General features: G+C 42.1%; 2 protein-coding genes across 3 annotated transcripts; both read left to right on the forward strand.

The window, feature by feature from the left end:
- The first annotated feature begins 1,037 nt into the window (after positions 1-1,037).
- tbc1d25 (TBC1 domain family, member 25) lies at positions 1,038-11,242 on the forward strand. 2 transcript variants are annotated; one of them, XM_086277735.1, is made up of 8 exons: positions 1,038-1,546; positions 4,107-4,231; positions 4,540-4,793; positions 4,886-5,040; positions 5,318-5,445; positions 5,533-5,721; positions 6,059-6,334; positions 7,099-11,242. In XM_086277735.1, the coding sequence occupies exons 3-8, from the start codon at positions 4,651-4,653 to the stop codon at positions 8,797-8,799; spliced, it is 2,592 nt and encodes an 863-aa protein (XP_086133861.1). In that variant the 5' UTR covers positions 1,038-1,546; positions 4,107-4,231; positions 4,540-4,650; the 3' UTR covers positions 8,800-11,242. The 2 variants fall into 2 exon arrangements, with proteins under 2 accessions (XP_086133861.1, XP_086133860.1); XM_086277734.1 differs by lacking the exon at positions 4,107-4,231 and having other exon boundaries at positions 4,684-4,793.
- Positions 11,243-13,375: 2,133 nt separating this feature from the next.
- Positions 13,376-19,765, forward strand: ndufb11 (NADH:ubiquinone oxidoreductase subunit B11). Its single transcript, XM_086277895.1, has 3 exons — positions 13,376-13,608; positions 14,532-14,662; positions 19,346-19,765. Exons 1-3 carry the CDS (start codon positions 13,435-13,437, stop codon positions 19,473-19,475), a joined length of 435 nt encoding a protein of 144 aa, XP_086134021.1. The 5' UTR covers positions 13,376-13,434; the 3' UTR covers positions 19,476-19,765.

The raw sequence follows: 19,765 nt of genomic DNA on the forward strand, positions 1-19,765 counted from the left end.
ATGTCAAAATTCACCTGTCATCCAGCCAAAGTTCAAGTTGCTACAATGTTGTCATATACAGACAACATTGTAGCAACATTTACCCATAATGTGAATCCTTAGACAAACAAAAGTCTCAGAGACGTCTGAGTGGCTGTCTGCCACCTGTCTTCAAAACAAAACTTCTCCCACTCTCCCAGTTGGTCTGCTGCATCATACCTGGAAGTGCCACTGGTCCCATATTGCACTGGATTTTGCTACCTGACTGCCTCCATCTGCAGGTAACACTGTCGTTCTCACAACTGACCGTTTTTCACACGCTGTGTACTTCATTACTCTCCCTAAGTTCCTCTCTGGCCATGAAACCCCCCACATCGGTTTACTTAGAAATAACTCAGGAAGTAAAAGTTATCAGCAATATTTTATTATCTTAGACAAATGCATTTATATGATATTCCGGTGCATACTCCATACCAGTTTTGAGTGTTCAAAAATCAGGCAGGTGGTAGTGTGCTCTGACTCGGCAGCTGTTCTTTCAAGTCTACAATCATTTTGTTCGAAGACAAGGCAGGGCATGCTGTATGCTATTCTGGAGACTATAAGAAGGATAAGGTGTTGTGGTGGCAATATTCACTTTCTTTGGGTGCCAGCTCATGTAGGGATCAGTGGAAATGAAAAGGTGGATAGGTTGGAAAAAAAGAGCGTTGACTAAAAATAGGACTGAGATGGCAATTACAAGCAGTGGATCTGAAGCAAAAGCTATTGTTTGGAGGCAGGTTGTTAAGGAGTGGCAGACGCGGTGGGACTCGGGAAGTAAGGGCAGACAATTGTATCATCTTAAGAAGGAGGTGGCAGAGAGTAGGTTGTATAGGGGTAATAGGAGAGATGAGGTGGTCATTACCAGGCTTAGACTAGGACATTGTGCATTAAATAAAACACTACAGATGATAGGAGAACATGAGACGGGGCTTTGTGGAGTGTGCCAGGAGGAGGTGGAGACAGTAGAGCATGTAATACTGCGGTGCAAGGGTTATGATGTGGAGAGGACAGTTCTGCAGAATAGGTTGACGGAGCGAGGAATTGGGGAATTTAATCTAAAGAGTGTGTTGGAGGGTAGTAGGGCACAGGCGAGGGAACTGGTGGGGTTTCTGAAGGATATAGGTGTTTATGAAAGAGTGTAGGGTTTTTTTGTTTTTGTTTTTGTTTTGATACAAATTGTAAACTCACTGTCTGACCCATACTCCGGAACAGTAGGAGGCGGTAATGCTCCTTTACGTTGGTTGCCAACCGCCGTTAAACACAAAGAAGAAGAAGAAGACTCCATACCAGTTGGTGGCGGTAATGCACCAATTCGTTGTTTGTCAACAGCCAATGAATACAAAGAAGAAGAAAAAGAATCAGCAGAATATCGTCAAGCATAGGAACTCGGCTGGAGCCACTTCCATCATGTCAGGATAGAAAAGCAAACAAACAGCAGACAAAGCTCGGTCGAACCATCCTTTTCCGAAACGGAGTCTTTACGATGGAAGGCGAGGAGGAGAGGGGTGTTGTTCGTGTCAAAGTCAAGGTGGGAGAATGATGGTTTCTTTGACTTCCACATAGGCTGCCAAAGACTGCTAACAGCGAGCAATCATATTATCTCATAGGTTAAATTGGCTGTTTAGACAGACACGCTCCCGCGTTAATGTTAAACATCGAAAATATGCACTCCGTAAACTGGATGTTTAGCAGTGTGCCATAACAGAGGGGGCCTCTTCTATTTATTTGCTTCTTCTCGATGCCGATCAGTCATTGTCCCTGTCAGTTTACACTGAGTAAACCTGTAATGTACACCTGACACGGTTATCGGTCATAACACGTTGACAATATCCAATGCAAACATCGGGCTGTCACAGAGGTGAGCTGACGTCACTTGCCTGCCCAGAAAATGTGTGCGTATTGTGCCTGTAGGTATCCCCGGCGGTGTTGTTTCCCCTTCGTCGGGAGCACGTCCGGTTGACTCCGCCTCCATTACAAACAGCGAGACGTGGAAGTAGCGATGTTTACTTTAGTGCAAAACTGAAAGATGACTGTCGTTACAAACAGAAAATGATACATTTATTGTTCTCACTTTATGAGATTATTTTAACAAACCGACGACCTTTTGCCCGATAATCATTTTTATCCTCCTGTACCTTCACTGCATAAAGAGCTAAAACTCCAAAATTTCAGGAGTAGCTGGTCATTAGAAGAAGTGTTTGTGAACTAAAAATCAAGAATGAGGGAAACTCTTTGTCCGTGATTTGGAGAGCCCAGTGGGAAGTCTGCCGGGGATGCCGTGGCAGGACAGGTGCACCAGCATTTTTGTTGTGTCAATTGTTATCTGCATCAAAGACATAACAGCTTATAATGTTACGAACCTTTTTGCTGTATGTTGCACAATACTTCAAAGTTTAAAGGTCATAATATGACAAACTTCATGCAGAGGAAAGAAATGTACACTGTATACCCTGCATCATTTAATTATACTGTTAAATTAATGGCCTTTTTGTGACACAAAAGAAATTCATAATACTGTTATAGTTGCATAAATAAAAGTAGGGTAGAATGTGTAGAAACTAAAAAGCTAGTTTCTACACATTATTTCTATCACATTATCAGATATCAAAAAGGTTTAATATTCGAATGCACATTTGAACAAAATGTATTCAAATATTGAACCAAATAATAATGTTGATTGATATAAAAACCAGAAAAAAAATCCCTTCATCCTTCAAGCTCGAGTCCTCTACCAGAGTCTTGGGAGCTCAAGGGTCCTGCACGGTATCTTTGCTGTTCCTAGTACTGCGCTCTGCTGGACACCACTACTGTATCCGGTTGGTCAGCCATCACCAGTTTATCCGCCTGTATCTGAAAGTCCCACAGAATCTTAACTCGGTCATGCTCAACCACCCTAGGGGGCGTATCCAATTTTGACCTCGTGACGTCCAGGACATACAGATGTTTCTGTACACTATGCCGGCCACTTGGTTATGGCGTTCCATGTATGCCCTGCCTGCTAGCATCTTACACCCTGCTGTTATGTGCTGGATTGTCTCAGGGGCATCTTTACACAGCCTGCACCTGGGGTCTTGTCTGGTGTGACAGACCCCAGCCTCTATGTGCTCAGTTCTTGTTCCTGTGCTGCCATGATTAGTGTCTATGTGCTGTCACTCCAGCTTTGTCCAGCCACTGGTAGGATTTCCAGCCACTTCGTCTATCTGCCGGTGGTACATACAGGGGCCTTTCCTTCATGATGGTTCTTCTTGCTCCACTTCTTTCTTAGGTTTCTGCTGCCTGAGCTGTTCACTAAGCACACAGTCAGTTGTGGCCAACTTCCTGATGTACTCATGGATGTTTGTTGTCTCATCCTGGACGGTGGTTCAGACACTCACTTGCCCTCTGCCTCCTTCCTTCCGCTTAGTGTACAGTCTCAAGGTGGTGGATTTGGGTTGAAACCCTCCACACATGGTAAGGAGATTGATGTAATCTCTCCAGCATGTCTTGGGTTTGCCTCGGTGCCTCCGTCTGGTGGGCCGTGCCCAGAACACCTCACCCAGAAGGCGCCGAGGAGGCATCCTAATCAGATACCCAAACCACCTCAACTGGTCGTGCTCCTTTTCCAGCTGAGGACCACAACCTCAGATTTGGAGGTGCTTGTTCTCATTCCCGCTGCTTTACACTTGGCTCCGAACTGCTTTAGTGCAAGCTGGAGGCAACCACCAAGGCCACATCATCTGCAAACACTGTTTTTCCCATGTGAGCGTTGAAGTTTTCCAGTAGAATGACAGAAACACTAGATGGATCACCCTAAAGCATCCCACTCAGTGACCCCAAGAAGGCTGGCTAGTCTGAACTGTCCATTGGTGCATAAGCACAGATGACAGTCAGGACCCATTCCCCGACCCAAAGGTGCAGGGAAGCAATCATCTCATCCACCAGCAAAAACCCCAGCATACTGGCAGCAAGGTGAGAGAATACAAGAATACCCATACCTGCCTACCACCTGTCACTGAGACCGGAACAGAGTCCAGCCCCAAGCTGTGCATTGAAGTGAGGCTACTGTAGCTTTATGTATCTGTTAACCTCAGGCTTCTTATTCACCACAGAGGTTACATTCCATGAGTGTGGTCCCATGACGCTTCTTTGGGCTGTGCCTGCCAGCACAGATGGCATAAGGCCCGACCCCCCCAGACGCTCACCTTTGAGCTCCCTCTCCAGGCCTGGTTTCAGGGTGAGACCCCAGTAACCCTTTTGCAGATAGAATAAACAGTCCCTTGATTTCTATTCTTTTCATAGGGGTCGACTTAATCGTGCTTTGTCTGGCCCCTCATCCAGGACAAATTTGCCCTGAGAGACTGTAGCACCCCCTAGGCAACCCCCCACCCCCCAACAACAGAGGATGATGTGGAGCATTATTCCATTAATTTTATGTGTTTTGTATGCTTTACATTCAAATAGACGAATTATTATGTTTTTTGTTTTATAATTATTTTACAGTTATGGTCTAGTAACAATGCATTGTTTTTTATTTTATTATAGGGTGGTATAGTATCCCATTGACTTGGTTTGTATCTCTTATTCTCCTACCATGGTTTAACCACACCAAGAATGTTTGTATGTTTACTTGTTTGTCAGTGATGAGATTGTAATATGATTTTTATTTATTTATTTATTTTTTCCCAGAAATGTGATGGGGCACTTCCTGTGGAGTTTCGCTCCTTTGCTGTTGATCCCCAAATAACATCGCTGGAGGTTTTGCAGCACATACTTATCAGAGCCTTTGATTTGAATGGGTAAGAATAGTCAGAATGGCCAAACAGACTTATAAACAGAGAAGTGCCCAAAGAATTTATCTAACATTGTTTAAATATCTTTCTTGAATTAGGAAGAGAAATTTCAGCGTTGGTTACCTGTCTCGCGACCGCAGCGGGGCTGAAATGTATATGTCTCTGGTCTCTGACTGGGATTTGGATGTTGCGTTTGTCAGTGCAGCCAGACCATTTCTGCAGCTCAAGATGGATATAAAACCTTCTGAGGACAGTAAGAACACCAGCAACTTAAATCAAGACTGAAAGCAAAAATGTTATAGATTTCTAATTTATGATGTAAATAATATAAATTTTAAAGATCAAAACGACAGTCTGTGGTAGAACATTTTGTTACCCATCACATCCAAACTTTTAAAAGTCTGTTTGCAGAAGAGAAATGATTACAACAAAGAATACCTCTTTCAGATTGAAACCAGGCATCAAAACGTGACACAGGAAGGACTAAAACACTGTTGCTGTTAAATCTGCTTGTCATTATTTCACTGCAGGCCCTGTTTTGGAAGACTGGGACATCATAAGCCCCAAAGACGTGATTGGCTCTGAGCAGCTTCTCACAGAGAAGACTAGATCCTTGGCATCTGCAGCTCTTCCCTTCACCCAGTCTCTACTGTCCCAGGTTCCTTTACCTTTCCTCACTCTGTTTAACCTAACCACACTCTCTGAGCCACGTTTTTGCTGATGCACCTGTTTCTATTCTGTTTAGGTGGGCCGGACCCTGTCGAAGGTCCAGCAGGCCTTCAGCTGGTCTTATGGGGAGGAGATCAAGCCTTTCAAGCCCCCTCTAAGTGACGCTGAGTTTCACAGTTACCTTAACGGACAGGGACAGTTGACCCGGCCTGAGGAACTCAGACTGCGAATCTACCATGGGGGTGTGGAGCCGTCGCTGCGGAAGGTTTAGCACCTGTGTTTGATTAATATTGTATATGAGCACCTTGTACGCTCTAAACAAAATAATCTGGTTATTATTTCTGGTTATTATTTAAACTGAACAAATTCTCGTGCTAATTCTAGCTATCCTGCTATCCTAGCTCTCCCTCTTGGCTGAGAGTTTTAACAGTCAGCCAGCTTGCAACCAGATTTGAACTGATACGTTCAGTCATTTGCGATTTTTGGATGAAAAGATGGAACTTGAAGGACAATTAAGAACATATATGTGCAATTATAGAATTTGTATTTTATGACTTACATTTCTCAAGGATTAACTCCTCTGTTGTCCTCTGTTGGGTTAGGTGGTTTGGCGTTACCTCCTGAATGTCTATCCAGATGGACTTAGCGGACAGGAGAGAATGGACTACATGAAGAGGAAGACGAGAGAGTATGACCAGCTAAAGAGAGAGTGGACAACCCGGGTTAGTCATGAGGACCTTGAATTTATCCGTGGAAATGTTCTCAAAGACGTCCTGAGGACGGATCGAGCTCATCCATACTATGCAGGCTCTGAGGATAGTCCCCATTTGACTGCCCTCACAGATCTACTCACCACATTTGCCATCACTCATCCACAGGTTTGTATTGGCGCATTATCTGGAACGCAAATCTTCTCCTGCAGTCTGAATCTCTTAACCCTCTGTATCCACAGAAACGCCAGAATCTTGGCTAAAAGCTCAACAAACAAATAGAAGAGCATGTAAACACAAATGACATAAACACAAAGCACGGATTCCCTGTTTGCAGAGTCGCAGACAAGTATGTAACATTGAAAGCCGGCATCTCGCAGATTCCAAAACTGCAAGTTTCATCACGCTCCGACCAAAATTCACTGAACCAGCAGCAAAAGAAAACCAGACCACGCTTCGAGTTTGAAAAATAGTAGCATGAATTTTGTCTTACCTTTGCTGTTTTTCATCTAAAACCTATTTTGTCACTGTTAAAGTTCATTAACTAAATAACTCCATCTCCTACAATGCCTCAGAGAAGTTTTTCATCAAAGGAAAATCACAATTTTCTGCCCGTTACAGAGATTACTGTCTGATAGTGACGGCACGTATGAGAAGAAAAGGAACAAACCAAGACAAAATAACAAGGCTGATATTTTTCTTTAAGAAAAGACTGATTTGCATGACTTTAGCTTTTCTAATGGTTTGCTCAAAGCAATCCAGTTTTGATTCCTTTAAAAGTATTTTAATGTCGGCTGTTTTAAGGAAGAAAGACCACAGTCTTAAATGATACATTTGATGATTGTGACATGACATATAACGTGATATAGAAATGTGTTCTTTGTGCAAACTGTCATCTTTTGTAACGTTTTGCCATTGTGTTGTTTTTCCAGATCTCTTACTGTCAAGGCATGAGTGACATTGCCTCCCCAATACTTGCAGTAATGGACAACGAGGCACACGCCTTCATTTGCTTTTGTGGCATCATGAAACGCTTAGAAGGAAACTTCCGGCCAGACGGGCAGCTCATGTCTGTTAAGTTCCAGCATCTGAAGCTCCTCCTGCAGTACTCCGATCCTGAATTCTACTCTTACCTAGTGTCCCGAGGAGCTGACGACCTCTTCTTCTGCTACCGTTGGCTTCTTCTGGAGCTTAAACGAGAGTTTGCGTTTGATGATGCTCTAAGGATGCTGGAAGTTACTTGGAGCTCTCTGCCCCCAGATCCTCCTGAAACTGAAGTGGAGCTTCTGGGGCCACCTCTGGAAGCCGACGAAACAATGTTCAGCAACTTTGAGGACAAGACGGTTGAGGACTACTTTCAAGATAAGGAACAAAAAGAGAAGCAGCGTCGACGGCACATGCTGCGACCTTCAAGAGAAGAAGCAGACATGAACATAAATGCCATCGCTGATGAAATGGACAGGCAAAGCGTGAGCTCGGACAAAGCAAACGTGGGTGACGAGTGTGATATCCCTCAGGTAACCATGGCAAAGACAGATTTGAAAGGTGCTCCCTTCGAGAGGCAGACTAGTTTTGGGGAGTTTAAATATTATACTGCCCGAAATGAAGACAGCTTTGATATGGAGGAGGTTGAACAGCATCCTCCATGTCAACAGGGTGCAGTGGTTTCAGAGTCGATAACGAGCATCCCGAGGCGCCAATCCACAACTGACACTGAGGAGGACACGGGAGAGCAAACACCACTGTTTAAAAATTTTGATAATGATGTTTCTCCACCTCTTTTCCCAAGCAGCCAACCCGTCTGGAAAACTGGCTCCTCTGTCTCTCCCATGTCTTCATTGTCACCATCGAGTTGGCCTGGTGTTTCTCCAGACTCTCCTCCAAAGTCCACATCACCATACGTGAGCAACGAAAGTGAGGCCTTACCAAGAGCTGGCCTAAACGTGTCAGCTTCTTCTACTCAGTTGCCCAGCAGTACACGCATCAGTTCACCCACAACCCCCACTGCACGGACATCCGTCAGCTCTCTTTCTACTGCTCAAAACAGATCCCTGCTGTCTTCACCCATTTTGTCCTTTGGAAGAGGAACATCTTTGTCTGGTTCCAGGTTGTACTCAAACAGTCTCCTCTCACCTGGCAACAAATCCCCCAGCAGCGCTGCTAATACGCCCAGTTCTCTAAAAGCCGAGACCACTGGCATCAAGCCGTGCTCCTTGCCACCTCCTCAAGAGTTTGGTAAAGGCAACCCGTTCATGCTGTTCCTGTGCTTGTCCATCCTGTTGGAGCACAGAGACCATATCATCAAGAACAGTTTGGATTACAATGAGCTAGCCATGCACTTTGATCGCCTTGTGCGACGCCACAACCTGAGCAGAGTGCTGCAAAGAGCCAAGGCCCTGTTTGCAGAGTACTTGCAAAGTGAGGTGTGGGACTCAGAAGAAGGGGATGAGGTTAGCTCAGACTCTCCAACAACAGCTACTGCTACTCAGCACTCCCCTTCTTCAGCCATCTCTGCTAAGCCCATTTACAGCCCTTTAGCATCTCCACAGTTGTCATCTCCAAACTCAACCTATAATTTGGCAAACACCATTCCTTCTCTGATAGCTCAAAATTCCTTTTCCACCAGTTCCTGATTCTGTTGTACATCACTGGCCTCCTTTTCCGGACTGCTTAGTGGATTCAGCTCTTTCAATTCTGTCTCTAATTAAATACATATATTCCTTAAGGTCAGTGTAATATTTTTCATTTTTCTTGCTTGTTCTCTGGAAGTCGGGATAAAGAACCTAAGAAGCCTTTTTTCCATTGGGGTTGCTGATTCTTGAAGCTCAGTAATTTGGGGATCTGATATTTGACCCTGAGCCTGTCTGAATCATACACTTGGTGCATTTAACCCGTGTTGCCACTTTTATCATGTTTGTTTACAATCTGATTTCCTCTCCAGGAAGCCATGGAAGTATGTTAATTAAAACACGGGAGTTCAATTATTTAAAAACATAATGGGATGGTGGTTTCTTGAACTCATGAGTCAAGTCTTTGCTTTCACTCATCCCGAGTGCACGAACCACTGAATAATTGCAGAATTTGTATGTTTTGTTTTGTTTTTTGTTTGTTTGTTTGTTTGCTTGTTTATTGTTTTTTTAAAAAAAATAACCTCAAGTGTGACTTGTTACTCATAAAATAACATGCTCGATAGGGATGTGACCCTGTGACCCCAATAATTTAATCCGATAATCTAAATTCTTTTAGTTTGGATATTTTAAATAAGTGTGTGTGTGTGTGAACAAGGAGCCACTCGCTGACTATTTAGTTGGCATGTTGTTTCATTTCTTTGTATCTTCAAAGCAAACATGCAGAAAGGCATTTGCAGTGACATTCACTGTGCTCGGGAGCACATGGTACACCATCCAGGACTCATTTCTGCCTGAAATTGCTTCCTGTTGAAAGTAGGTTGTCCTCTAAAACACTCACTTGAGGCAACTAGTTGTGAACTGGTGCCATACAAATAATATTGAATTGAAAACATACTTGGCAATATTTGACACATAACACGACCATAGCTGCATACTTATTGGCCAGTAGTTCCTCATAGAGTAGCTATGGTCCAGATGAACTGGTTTACTTATTACAAACATATAGCTGCTGCGTATGGTCCAGTCTCTGCTCTTTAGACGTTTTCCAGTCAATTTCTAGTTCTTTCTAATTCATCTTGGAGTTGTAAGACTAGCTCACCATAACCACAACCTACCCTATACTGGAGCAGACAGTATGAAGGCGTAGGTTCTGATGTTGAAACTGAGATGGGGCCGCTGTCTCTGATCCAACCTCTGCTAAGCCGCTGTTAAAACAAACAGCTGTGACGTCTCTTTAAAACATGTTAGCCCAGGACAAAAACTGGCTGCCATGCTGTGAACATCAGTGTGGTTTCAGTCTACTTTGTACAAATGCCTTTTTATTAAGAGACCTTGTGCTGGGGTCACAAATTAAAACTACATCAGTAGTAAAGTAAGTACTGCACACTGTAAATGTGTTTATTGAGTAATGTTTAATTTTAGCACTTTGCTCATTGCTCTTTTCCAAAGACAGTGTTTTATGAATGTACAGCTCGCATCTTCTTTTTGGAGGGAAACTAAGATCTCACAGAGTGAACGCGACTAACAGCAATCAATCAAAAAGCAGCTGAAAGCTGTCAGGACACGCCCAGGAGGATTGGCCCTATTTTGTTGTTTTGGTTTTTTTTGAGTTGATTCACAGATTTATTGATCACATTAGATATGTGCCTGTGAAATCAAAGCTTGCATTGTGCTAGCTCTGATATAAACTCCACTTTAACAAAGCTTACATTCATCATTTTCTGTTATTGTTTGTGTCAAAGCAGTTATGCTCATGCTGTGGTTATAAAAGGTGGTGATGATATTCTGGTCTTATTTTTTACCAGGTCAACATAGGTGAAGGGAAGCAAAATACATATTTATGTTTTAGGCCATGACACTGTCAATAAGCTGGGCAGCTGGAGAAATGCTTACTCTGGATGGGTTTTGGCCCCGGTCACATGAATCCATCCTTAGACCACATGCTCGACGTTCCAGACCTCAGCTCAGTTGTGTGCCATCTGTTAGGGATATGAAGGCACAACTACAAATTTTGGGAGTAGATCTTAAAACATTCTTCTTCTTAGCATGGTTTACCTTACCTATTCTTACTTTTTAAGGGATAGGTATTCTGCAAACACAGTACTCATGCAAAAGTAACGCTTATTTGAGAATTACCTTCTGAGGACTGTTTCTGTTTAAACAGAATTTGAAGTGACTGATATCGTTGGAGAAGCTCGTATGGTTCTGATTCTGGGGTTCTGTTTTGCCTCCTTTTGTATGTCAGTATTTAATATCAAAATAAACCAATCTGAAGTAACTGTACTCACTGGACTGTGAGCTAGCAATATGTACATTTATTTAAAAAGATTTATCTCAAGTTATCTATGTAAACAAAAGTTAAAACACAATGTTACTGATTGTATATTGGACACAAATAAATATTCAGTGCAGCTGATTGCATGGAGGATGATTGTTTTGAACTGATTCATGAAGGCTACAAAAGTCCAAGTGTAGAATTTGAAATACAATCCTGTTCTCAAAACTGCCTCAATTTTAATTTTACTTGGGTGGATCTAGTACTTCTTTGTTAATTCATTTAAAGCAATTAAGCATTTTAAGAAGTTAGTCTAACTGATGCACACATGAGGTTCACGCCTGATTATAAATTCTGCTTCACACCCACCATCTGATGACAAAGTTGAGTTGTAGACACAGTAGGGTTGAATTCGATGTCAGCACATCCGTTGCAGCTGTAACAGCATCAGCTCTTCTTGGAAGGCTTTCTACAACGTTTAAGAGTTTAATTATGTCAATTCTGACCATTCTTCCGAAAGCACATTTATGAAATCGGACACTGACATTGGACCAGAAGGCCTGGCCTATTCATCCCAAAGGTGTTCTGTCGAGTTGAGGCCAGGACTCTGGCGTGGAAGAGCTTGACTAGCCAGAACAAACTCCCTCATATATGTCTTTGACTTTGATTTGTACATTGATGCACAGTCATGTTGGCACAGGAGGGGCCATCTCCAAACTGTTCCTACAAAGGTGAGAGCATGAAATTGTCCAAAATGCCTTGGTATACTGACGCATTAAGAGTTCCTTTGACTGGAACAAAGGTGCATCTGACAGTTTGCATTAAGGTTTGGATGCAGCTGCTCAGCCATGGAAATCCATTCCATAAAGCTCTGTATGTGCTGAGCTAATCTGAAGGCCAGGCGAAGTTTGCAGGTGTGTATCCATTTACTCTACAGAAAAGCTCCGTGTTGCTGTCATTCCCAGTTGCTTCACTGTTATATTACCTGTATCAGTTGACTAAGGAATTTTTAATGAGGAAATTTAAGATCTGGAATTGTTACACAGGTGGCATCCCGTGTAACAGGGTACTGCTCTGTCACAAGGAGCAGTCTGCAGACTTAGGTCCTTGCTTTTATACACCTGTGGCCAATGAAGTGATTGGAAAACCTGAATTCAATGATTTGGATGGGTGTGTGAATTATTTTGGCAACAGCATCATTTATATTGCTCATGTTATGTTTGAGCAGGGGTAGCTTGTCGGCTATCACGATTGGCTGTCTACCTGCAGAGAGTGTTGTCAGTGGAGGGAGTGTGCAAAATAATCAGCCCACCGCGTCTGTGGGCTTCACTTCCTGTTGTTGTAGCCAATTGTAGACATGAGCAAAGTTGTAACTTACAAAAGAGTTGAAGTGAAATCAAGTGGAGGACTATACAGGAGCACATTTGCAGTGGTTGAAAACATGTACATGGACCCTATGACAATGACAGATTTGCAGGATCATAAACCTTTAATACTTATTTTATGCTTGAACATGGATAGTTCAAAGGTAGCCTGTCGGCACTCACAGACTGATAAAAACGTAATACATCTGGTCTTTAGGCTACTCGTAATTGTTTTTGTCGGTCCATCAGCAAACTGCTGAGAAGATTAAAGTTATAACTTACAAACAGCTCAAGTAAAACGGAATTTTAAAACAATAAAAAATGGTCATTGCAGCTACTGTCTGTTATTTCCATCCTTTATTTTTCATCATTTATGATTATTTTTACATTTCAACTCTCTTCCCCTTTCAGTGTCACACAGTCAGCATTTTACTGAAAAATAGATGATCTGCGTCCAGCAACATGAATGCAAAACTGTTGAAAACATGACAAAATCAAAGCTGAAGAAATGTTTTAATCTTGGGATTTATCAAAGAACATTAAAAAAAAAAAAAAAAAAAAACAAGCAGAGGACGAGGCTGTAGTGACAGATGTAGCTGTACTGAATGTCAGCAGCGTCAGGAAGAAGGAACACGAGAAGCTGGAGAAGAACCAAGAGCTGAGAGGAGAACAGGGAGAGCTGTGGAGCGTGTAGGGGTATGATATGGATCAGCCAGTTTGTGTTAGCGCTCTTTTAATCTTAGCAAACAAAATAGTTAAAGCAGATTAATGAACTTGCAGATATGCTAGGTGGTTAGTGATGTGTGGAACTGTGTATACACACGTAAATGTTGCCTGACATTTTTTTCCGAGTGTCATTTCGGTCCACACTCCATCACAGTTGGTGGCGGTAATGCAGCGTTTCGGTTTTTGGTAACCGTAAACAAAAAAAGAAGAAGAAGAAGAGTTGAAACCGTAGTTTCCGGTTCCGGGCTAACAGTATCCTTCACAAGTGGCAAAATGTTGACCCGAATTTCGCGGTTTGGGCTGACTTTGCCCCGGTTACTTTATAATCCACCAGCCCGGTTGGTCTCCCAGTCTAAAGCGAACAGTGCTACAGGCTCAACCGCGGTGACGGAGCTCCACCCCGAGGTCCAGCATTCTGGTCACGGTGAGGTCAGCCCGTATGTCAAGGTGAGTTCTGCTCGATCAGATTTGAGGACAGCATGCTAATGTTATTTTTACACAGTAAAGGGCTTTACACACCGGACGCGTTCAATTCTGTGGTTTAAATTATTCTCGGACACCCCCATTAATGCAGCCGTTCACGCCGACCGCGTATTTTCACTGGACGAATTTACGGCATTTATTTTTTCCCAACCAGGCTCGATTTTTGCGGTTCTTCAGATCCAAATAAACCGATCTGATTGGTCAGATCGGTTTATTTTGCAACAAGTGCGCTGAGAGTTTAAATTGCGCACCAGTTCTGAATATACAATAGTATCGCAATGATTAAAAATGAAAATTCATTGATTAAAAAATACTATTTTTACCGCAGACATACAGCTAGCCTGCTCTGGCTCAGTCGGTTCTCTGAAATGATTTGTCTGCCCGTGAGATCTGATCAGGTGTTCGTTTTGTTTCTGTTTGTTTGTTTGTTTTAAGCAGTGTATTTTGTGTGAGAACCATTGAATCTTACAAGGCCGCTATTAATTTAAAATAAAACACGAATATGCCTATCAGAAAAACAATTAATATTTCACAAATGTGTAAATATCAAAAACTGTCCATAATATTAGACTGATTTTAAAAGCTGCTTTAAGCTATTCCCTGTCAGAAGAGGTCACCTGATAATGCAGGAAAATGTCTGTGGGACATTTAAGCGTTTGCAAATTCTTCAGTTTATTCCTCAGGTTCAACTTTCCTCTGGCTTGTCTAGATGTAGTCAGATAGGGCGGTTTTAAGTCAGATTCTCCTGAATAAAACAAAGAACTTTAGTTGTTCTGTTAACATACAAATCATATCAGAAAGTGTAGACAGGCCAGTATCATCCTTCCAGTACTGACTGAAAACATGTTGGATACTTAAACTGGTCCCCTTTTGTGGGGTTTTTTCAGAATCCGGAATACCATGGCTTCTCCAGCGATCCAGTGGAGGACGAGTGGAATATGAAAGTGGGCTTCTTCTTCGGCATTTCAGTTGTTCTCGTCATTGGAGGAACTTTTATCCACTATTTACCCGACCATGGGTGAGTTCTCAATTTATCTTTTCATATCAGCTCATTTATATGGTGGCTAGACTTAGCTATGGTTCTTTGTCAAAGGACAGAGTGAAAATGTCAGATGTCTTGTCCTAAGTTAAAATAGGATTATATACACTACTCGTCAAAAGTTTCAGAACACCACAACTTTTTTCTTTTATTGAAAATTATTCAGTTTAATGTCTCATTGCACTCTGAAATGAAAGCATGCTACAAATAAGTAATTGGAGTTTAAAAAAAAAAAAAACAAGTCATGGAATCAGTTTATAGACCAAAATTCTAAACCTTTACTCATCAAAGTAGCACCTGATATAACAGCTGAACACACCGGCTGCATTCTTTCTACAATGGAAATCAAATATTCTCCAGAAAGTTCTTCCCATATTCCCATCTTCCTTTTTTCCCCAACATAGTTCTGGCACAGCTTGGACTTGTGTTTTGGGTCATTATCTTGCTGTAGGATGTATTGCACTGCAGAATGCTGTTGTAGCTGTTTTGGTTCAGGGAGCCTCTCACGCTGTACAAGTCACCGACCCTGGATCCAGCAAACAGCCCCAGACCATCACACTTCCTCCTCCATGTTTGACAGACGATGCCACACACTGTGGAACCATCCTTCACCTACTCCACCGCAAAGATCCTGTGTGATGAACCCAAGATTTCAAATGTTGATCCATCAGCCCATAATACCTTCTTCTTCAGTAGTCCAATGGTGGTGTTTCATGTCCCAGCCAAGCCTCTTTGTCTTATTCTGACGTCTGGCTTTCTTGCTGCAACTCGTCCTGTCAAACCTGCAGCTCAAAGTCTTCTCTTCACAGCTGAAACTGAGACTTTCATACTACGACCACTATTAAGCTGCTTGAAGCTGTTGTCCTGTGAGCCGCCTATCACACAGCTGTTAACTTGGCCTCTGATTGAGTCGTGTCTTTGGGTCTGCAGACCTCTTCCTGTCACAGTTTCTGAGCCTTTGGATGGTGAAGGAAACTGGACTCACTGACACCTTGACTTTCTTTTCAGTTTCTCTGTAGGACAGACCGACATTTATACGTGTTATGATGGTCTGTCTCTCTTCCATTGTTAATCACCTTTTTCTCACCATTTGTGTACCATCACACTGCTTTCTGCAGTACAACACTGTTCAACTGATGCTGACGAGCATATGGTACCACAGTGTGTTGCAACACTTCTTTAATGCAGACACAGGGGGAAGTAATCCAGAAAAGTCGGAACAGCTGTAGAAATTAGTAGCACCAGCTTTCAAGGCTTGATCAAGCTCCATTGTTGCAGAACAGATTAAATTTTTAATCCGTTTTTGTATAATTCTGAAATGTACATGATATTTCCCCTTTTTTTTAACCTCTGGCAGTTCACCGCTTTGTACCATTTCAAGCTATTTATTGGACTTGAATTGCAATAAATAACTGGATAAATGTGGGTGTTCTAAAACCACGCGTGTGTGCGTTATGTGTGTACACGGATTCTCTGTCACCATACCACCAACAACGGCGGGCTCCCAGCACACAATTTCAAAACCCCTGCTGACCCTGACCTCTCAGCATAGGTTGAACTTGGGATATAATTCAGTTTTACTAGAGTAAAAATAAAATCAGCTTAACACCTGATTTGATTGTGGCCCATCGAACCATTGACCCAGTAATGGCCAAGAAAAAGACTAAAGGCAGCGAGGTGTCCTTTCAATGTAAAGGTATGATCAATAATTGTCGGCACCACCAAGACTTATATCCAAGTTCATTTGTATGCACTTGTATGTTACTGATATATTAAGTGTGATTATATTTCAGTATAGTGGTGTGCAATTCTTTACCAGTTTGTACCAGTTCCTACTTGGAAAGTCCACTGGTGTCTGCTCAGATCTGCAAACACTTTAAACAACATTCTTTTAGTTATTATCCTGAGAAATGTGTGTTTTGTTTTGGCTTTTTTTCATGTTTTTATTTTTTTATTTTTGGTAAAGCGTCATGGTCAGAGGACGCTCCAAACTAGTAGAGCAGGGCGATATGACCAAAAATATTTATCTATGTCATTTTCTTATCGTTGCCCGACATTATACCAGTATTACCGTGAACGGTATGGCCCAGCTCTACAAACTAGTCACCAGTTCTTGAAATTGTCCCCATTTTGGCCTCATCAGAGTACCTTGGGATTAAGAACACTATGAATGCTGCAAAGTGAGCCGTCGTTTCTGAGCCGTGGTTAAGCCAGCCGCTTACATTTTCTCACCAGGGTGGAAATTGGCACCTGCCGCTGGCCAAATGTGGGTAAATTTCTGAAGTGGTGTGTAAATGTGAACAATGCACAAGCCACTGTGGTGGGTTTCACAGGAGGCTGTTGCTAGCATCAGCCTTGAAGAAGTGCAGTCCCTATAAGAGAGTGAGGAAGATGAAGGTGGAATTCACGTAAGAAAATCGACAATTCGGGCAAAATGAGTGGCTGCTTTGAACATGAGCCACCCTCAGTATCTAAAGTGTAGCAATTAATCCCCACATGCTGCCCTGCTGAGGAAACTAAGATGTCCTAACCAAGCAATAACTGTACCAGCCCGAATAAAAAGGAAAACTTTCAGTAATCAAACAAAATGAAATAAACTTATGTTTGCATGATGGCTTGATTCATAGTTAATCATCCAGGTAAAGAAATCCCCACAATGTTGATTCTGTTTATCTCCCCCTGAAAACACTACATCCAGTTGAATGAACTTCCTGTCATTAAATGTAATTGTTTGAGCGATCACGAAGGGCCGATTTTATTTTTGTTTTTGAATCCCCTCCCTGATCAGCTGTGTTCTTAGGACTGTGGTTAGAGGCGTAGCTGCCACTGACACGTTACATGAAAGGACTTTGAAATCTTTCTGATTCCATTCTGGCCCCTTTGAGCGCGTCCGTACTCGAGGCTCGTCTGTTTTTAACAGTTCACATCATCTTTGTCGCGTTTGTGTAATACAAAGCAGCAGAGGAATAGCGTGAGTGAAAACACTTTCTACATCCTTTTTGTGAAAATGTTATTTTTCACACCCTCCTGCATACACTCAGTATTTTGTTCTCATGTATTTTTTTTATTTATTTTTTTGGGTTAAAAATACAACTGCTTAGATCATCTGTGTTCTTGTCTCGTAGTTTGTGTGTGAGCACCCGTGTGTACACCTGTGAGCATGAGCTAGCTTTTATTCAAAAGGTTCCTTCATGTAATGACTGCTAGAGGGTGTGGGGGGGCCACAGCCCCGTCCTCCAGGGCATGAAGCAGGTATGGAGGAGATCCAGGCTCCAGACATCCAGAGGCCCTCAGAACACAGGAGACCAAGGAAGACCAACGCTTATCAATATATTAATAAGCAATACTTGGGAGCACAGCAGACGCTAACTGAATATCAAGTTAATAACACTTTATTTTTTTTTAAACAGTGACTTGAGATTAAGAAACTTAAATTTTATAGTTGGAATATTTTTAAAATGTAAATAGAATGAAAGTATTTGCGAAACTCTTTAGAATTGCCTCACATAGAGGATTTAAAGTATAACATGAGGCTTGCAGACAGCAGCGTTTGTAATTGTAAATTCATGAAGGAAATTGTCCCTTTTCCAATCAGTTATTGTCATTAATAACACAGTAATTTAAACTGTGGCTCTACTGAAGCAAGGTGCGAGCAGCATTATTGTGCATTAGTGATTTTGCATTATATCCATTCAAACAGCATAAATTAAAAGTAGCATGTATGTAACCAGATCAGTAATTTTCCCCCACTGTTTGCATCGGCAGCTGCTCTCCTCCTTAGCTGGGTTGTACTGGATGGCCTTTTTGTTTTTGTTTTTTTTGTAATTTTCTCAAAAAGAAGTTTGTTTCCATCTTTAGCGTGAACGGTTTTCTTGCATATTTTACAAAGTGCTGCTTTGTTGGAGGCAGCTGAGGCAGCTTCATTTTTAGGTACTAGCTCATCGTAGGCTGGCACATGGCTCTTACTCTCTGACATGCTCAGGTTTGTTTCTATTTTACACTAGAGAACAATAATGCAAAACCTTACAATAGTAATGACATCACTATGACATTTTTATATTGCATAAAAACATAGACTGATATTATTGTGGACAATATGATATAGGCACAGCCCTCGTCTATGGTACATCACTAAAACATCCAGACGGTCTGGACAAATCTCATCGGTCTTTGTTCTGCTGGAGATTTTGTAAATGTTCTTGTTCCTGTTGTTGTCAGAGTTTGTCCATAACAAACACAATGTCTGAATCTGAGTGTGTTCTTAGGTTGTCCAGGAGACTTGTGCATTTATGTCGCAGGTTGATTGATTGATTTTTGTATCACTGGATCTGCGGCGTGTGTTCTAGACACTCACGTAAAGAGAGAGGGTGAGCTCTTACTTGATGACTGCCCGGTGGTGAGCTGGATGGGTTGGTGGGGGAGGATCCAAGACACCATGCAAAGAAAAGATCCAAAAATGTACCCATCAACTCTGATTTAACATGGACGGATGAAAGTTGTCCTGTTGACAAAACATCACAATTGAATATTCTTTCTGGAATTCATGAGGGTCTACGTGGAATAATGAAATGTTTACACCTAAACTTGAGTTAATTATTGTTTAATTATAGGTTTCATTCTGATTTTCTCACCGTCCATATCTGGTGTATTTTTGTGTTCCAGCATGCGGCAGTGGGCCAGAAGAGAGGCCGAACATTTGATTCAGCAGCGCGAGGCCGATGGTGGCCCTCTCATAGAGGAGAACTACTATGACACAAACAAAATCATTCTTCCCACAGCTGGAGGACAGTAACCTGTCCACTGTAATACCTGATTATTGTATTTCACTGATTAAAATAAAATATGTGTGTTGAATTTTGTTGTTATTTTTTGTGGACAGTGATGACGTACAGTGGCATTTTACTCAAAGCCCTGCTTGTGTCGTGGATGTCGATTTAGATGTCAGCCAGTCGTCACCTCTGTTTTTTGTAATGGGATTGTTATGTACTGTAAGTATTGTAAGATGGTGACAGAAATCTTACAGTAGGAGGTGTAAGACATATTAATCCGAGCCAATAAAAACATAGAATATGTTTGACCGTA

Source organism: Aulonocara sp. 'chitande type north' Nkhata Bay, linkage group LG20 (genome assembly GCF_057382095.1).
Source record: "Aulonocara sp. 'chitande type north' Nkhata Bay isolate Kocher_YH1m ecotype deep benthic linkage group LG20, A_spYH_male_GT1.1, whole genome shotgun sequence".
In the NCBI taxonomy this organism is placed as follows: domain Eukaryota; kingdom Metazoa; phylum Chordata; class Actinopteri; order Cichliformes; family Cichlidae; genus Aulonocara; species Aulonocara sp. 'chitande type north' Nkhata Bay.

Bases quoted from the DNA above. Each gene is read 5' to 3' on its own strand.
- tbc1d25 (XM_086277734.1), top strand. From the start codon at position 1,502: ATGGAAGGCGAGGAGGAGAGGGGTGTTGTTCGTGTCAAAGTCAAG. The intron at 5,041-5,317 runs GTAAGAACACCA...ATTTCACTGCAG, and splicing joins TATAAAACCTTCTGAGGACA to GCCCTGTTTTGGAAGACTGG. The intron at 5,446-5,532 runs GTTCCTTTACCT...TATTCTGTTTAG, and splicing joins CCCAGTCTCTACTGTCCCAG to GTGGGCCGGACCCTGTCGAA.
- ndufb11 (XM_086277895.1), top strand. From the start codon at position 13,435: ATGTTGACCCGAATTTCGCGGTTTGGGCTGACTTTGCCCCGGTTACTT. The intron at 13,609-14,531 runs GTGAGTTCTGCT...GGGTTTTTTCAG, and splicing joins AGGTCAGCCCGTATGTCAAG to AATCCGGAATACCATGGCTT. The intron at 14,663-19,345 runs GTGAGTTCTCAA...TTTGTGTTCCAG, and splicing joins CACTATTTACCCGACCATGG to CATGCGGCAGTGGGCCAGAA.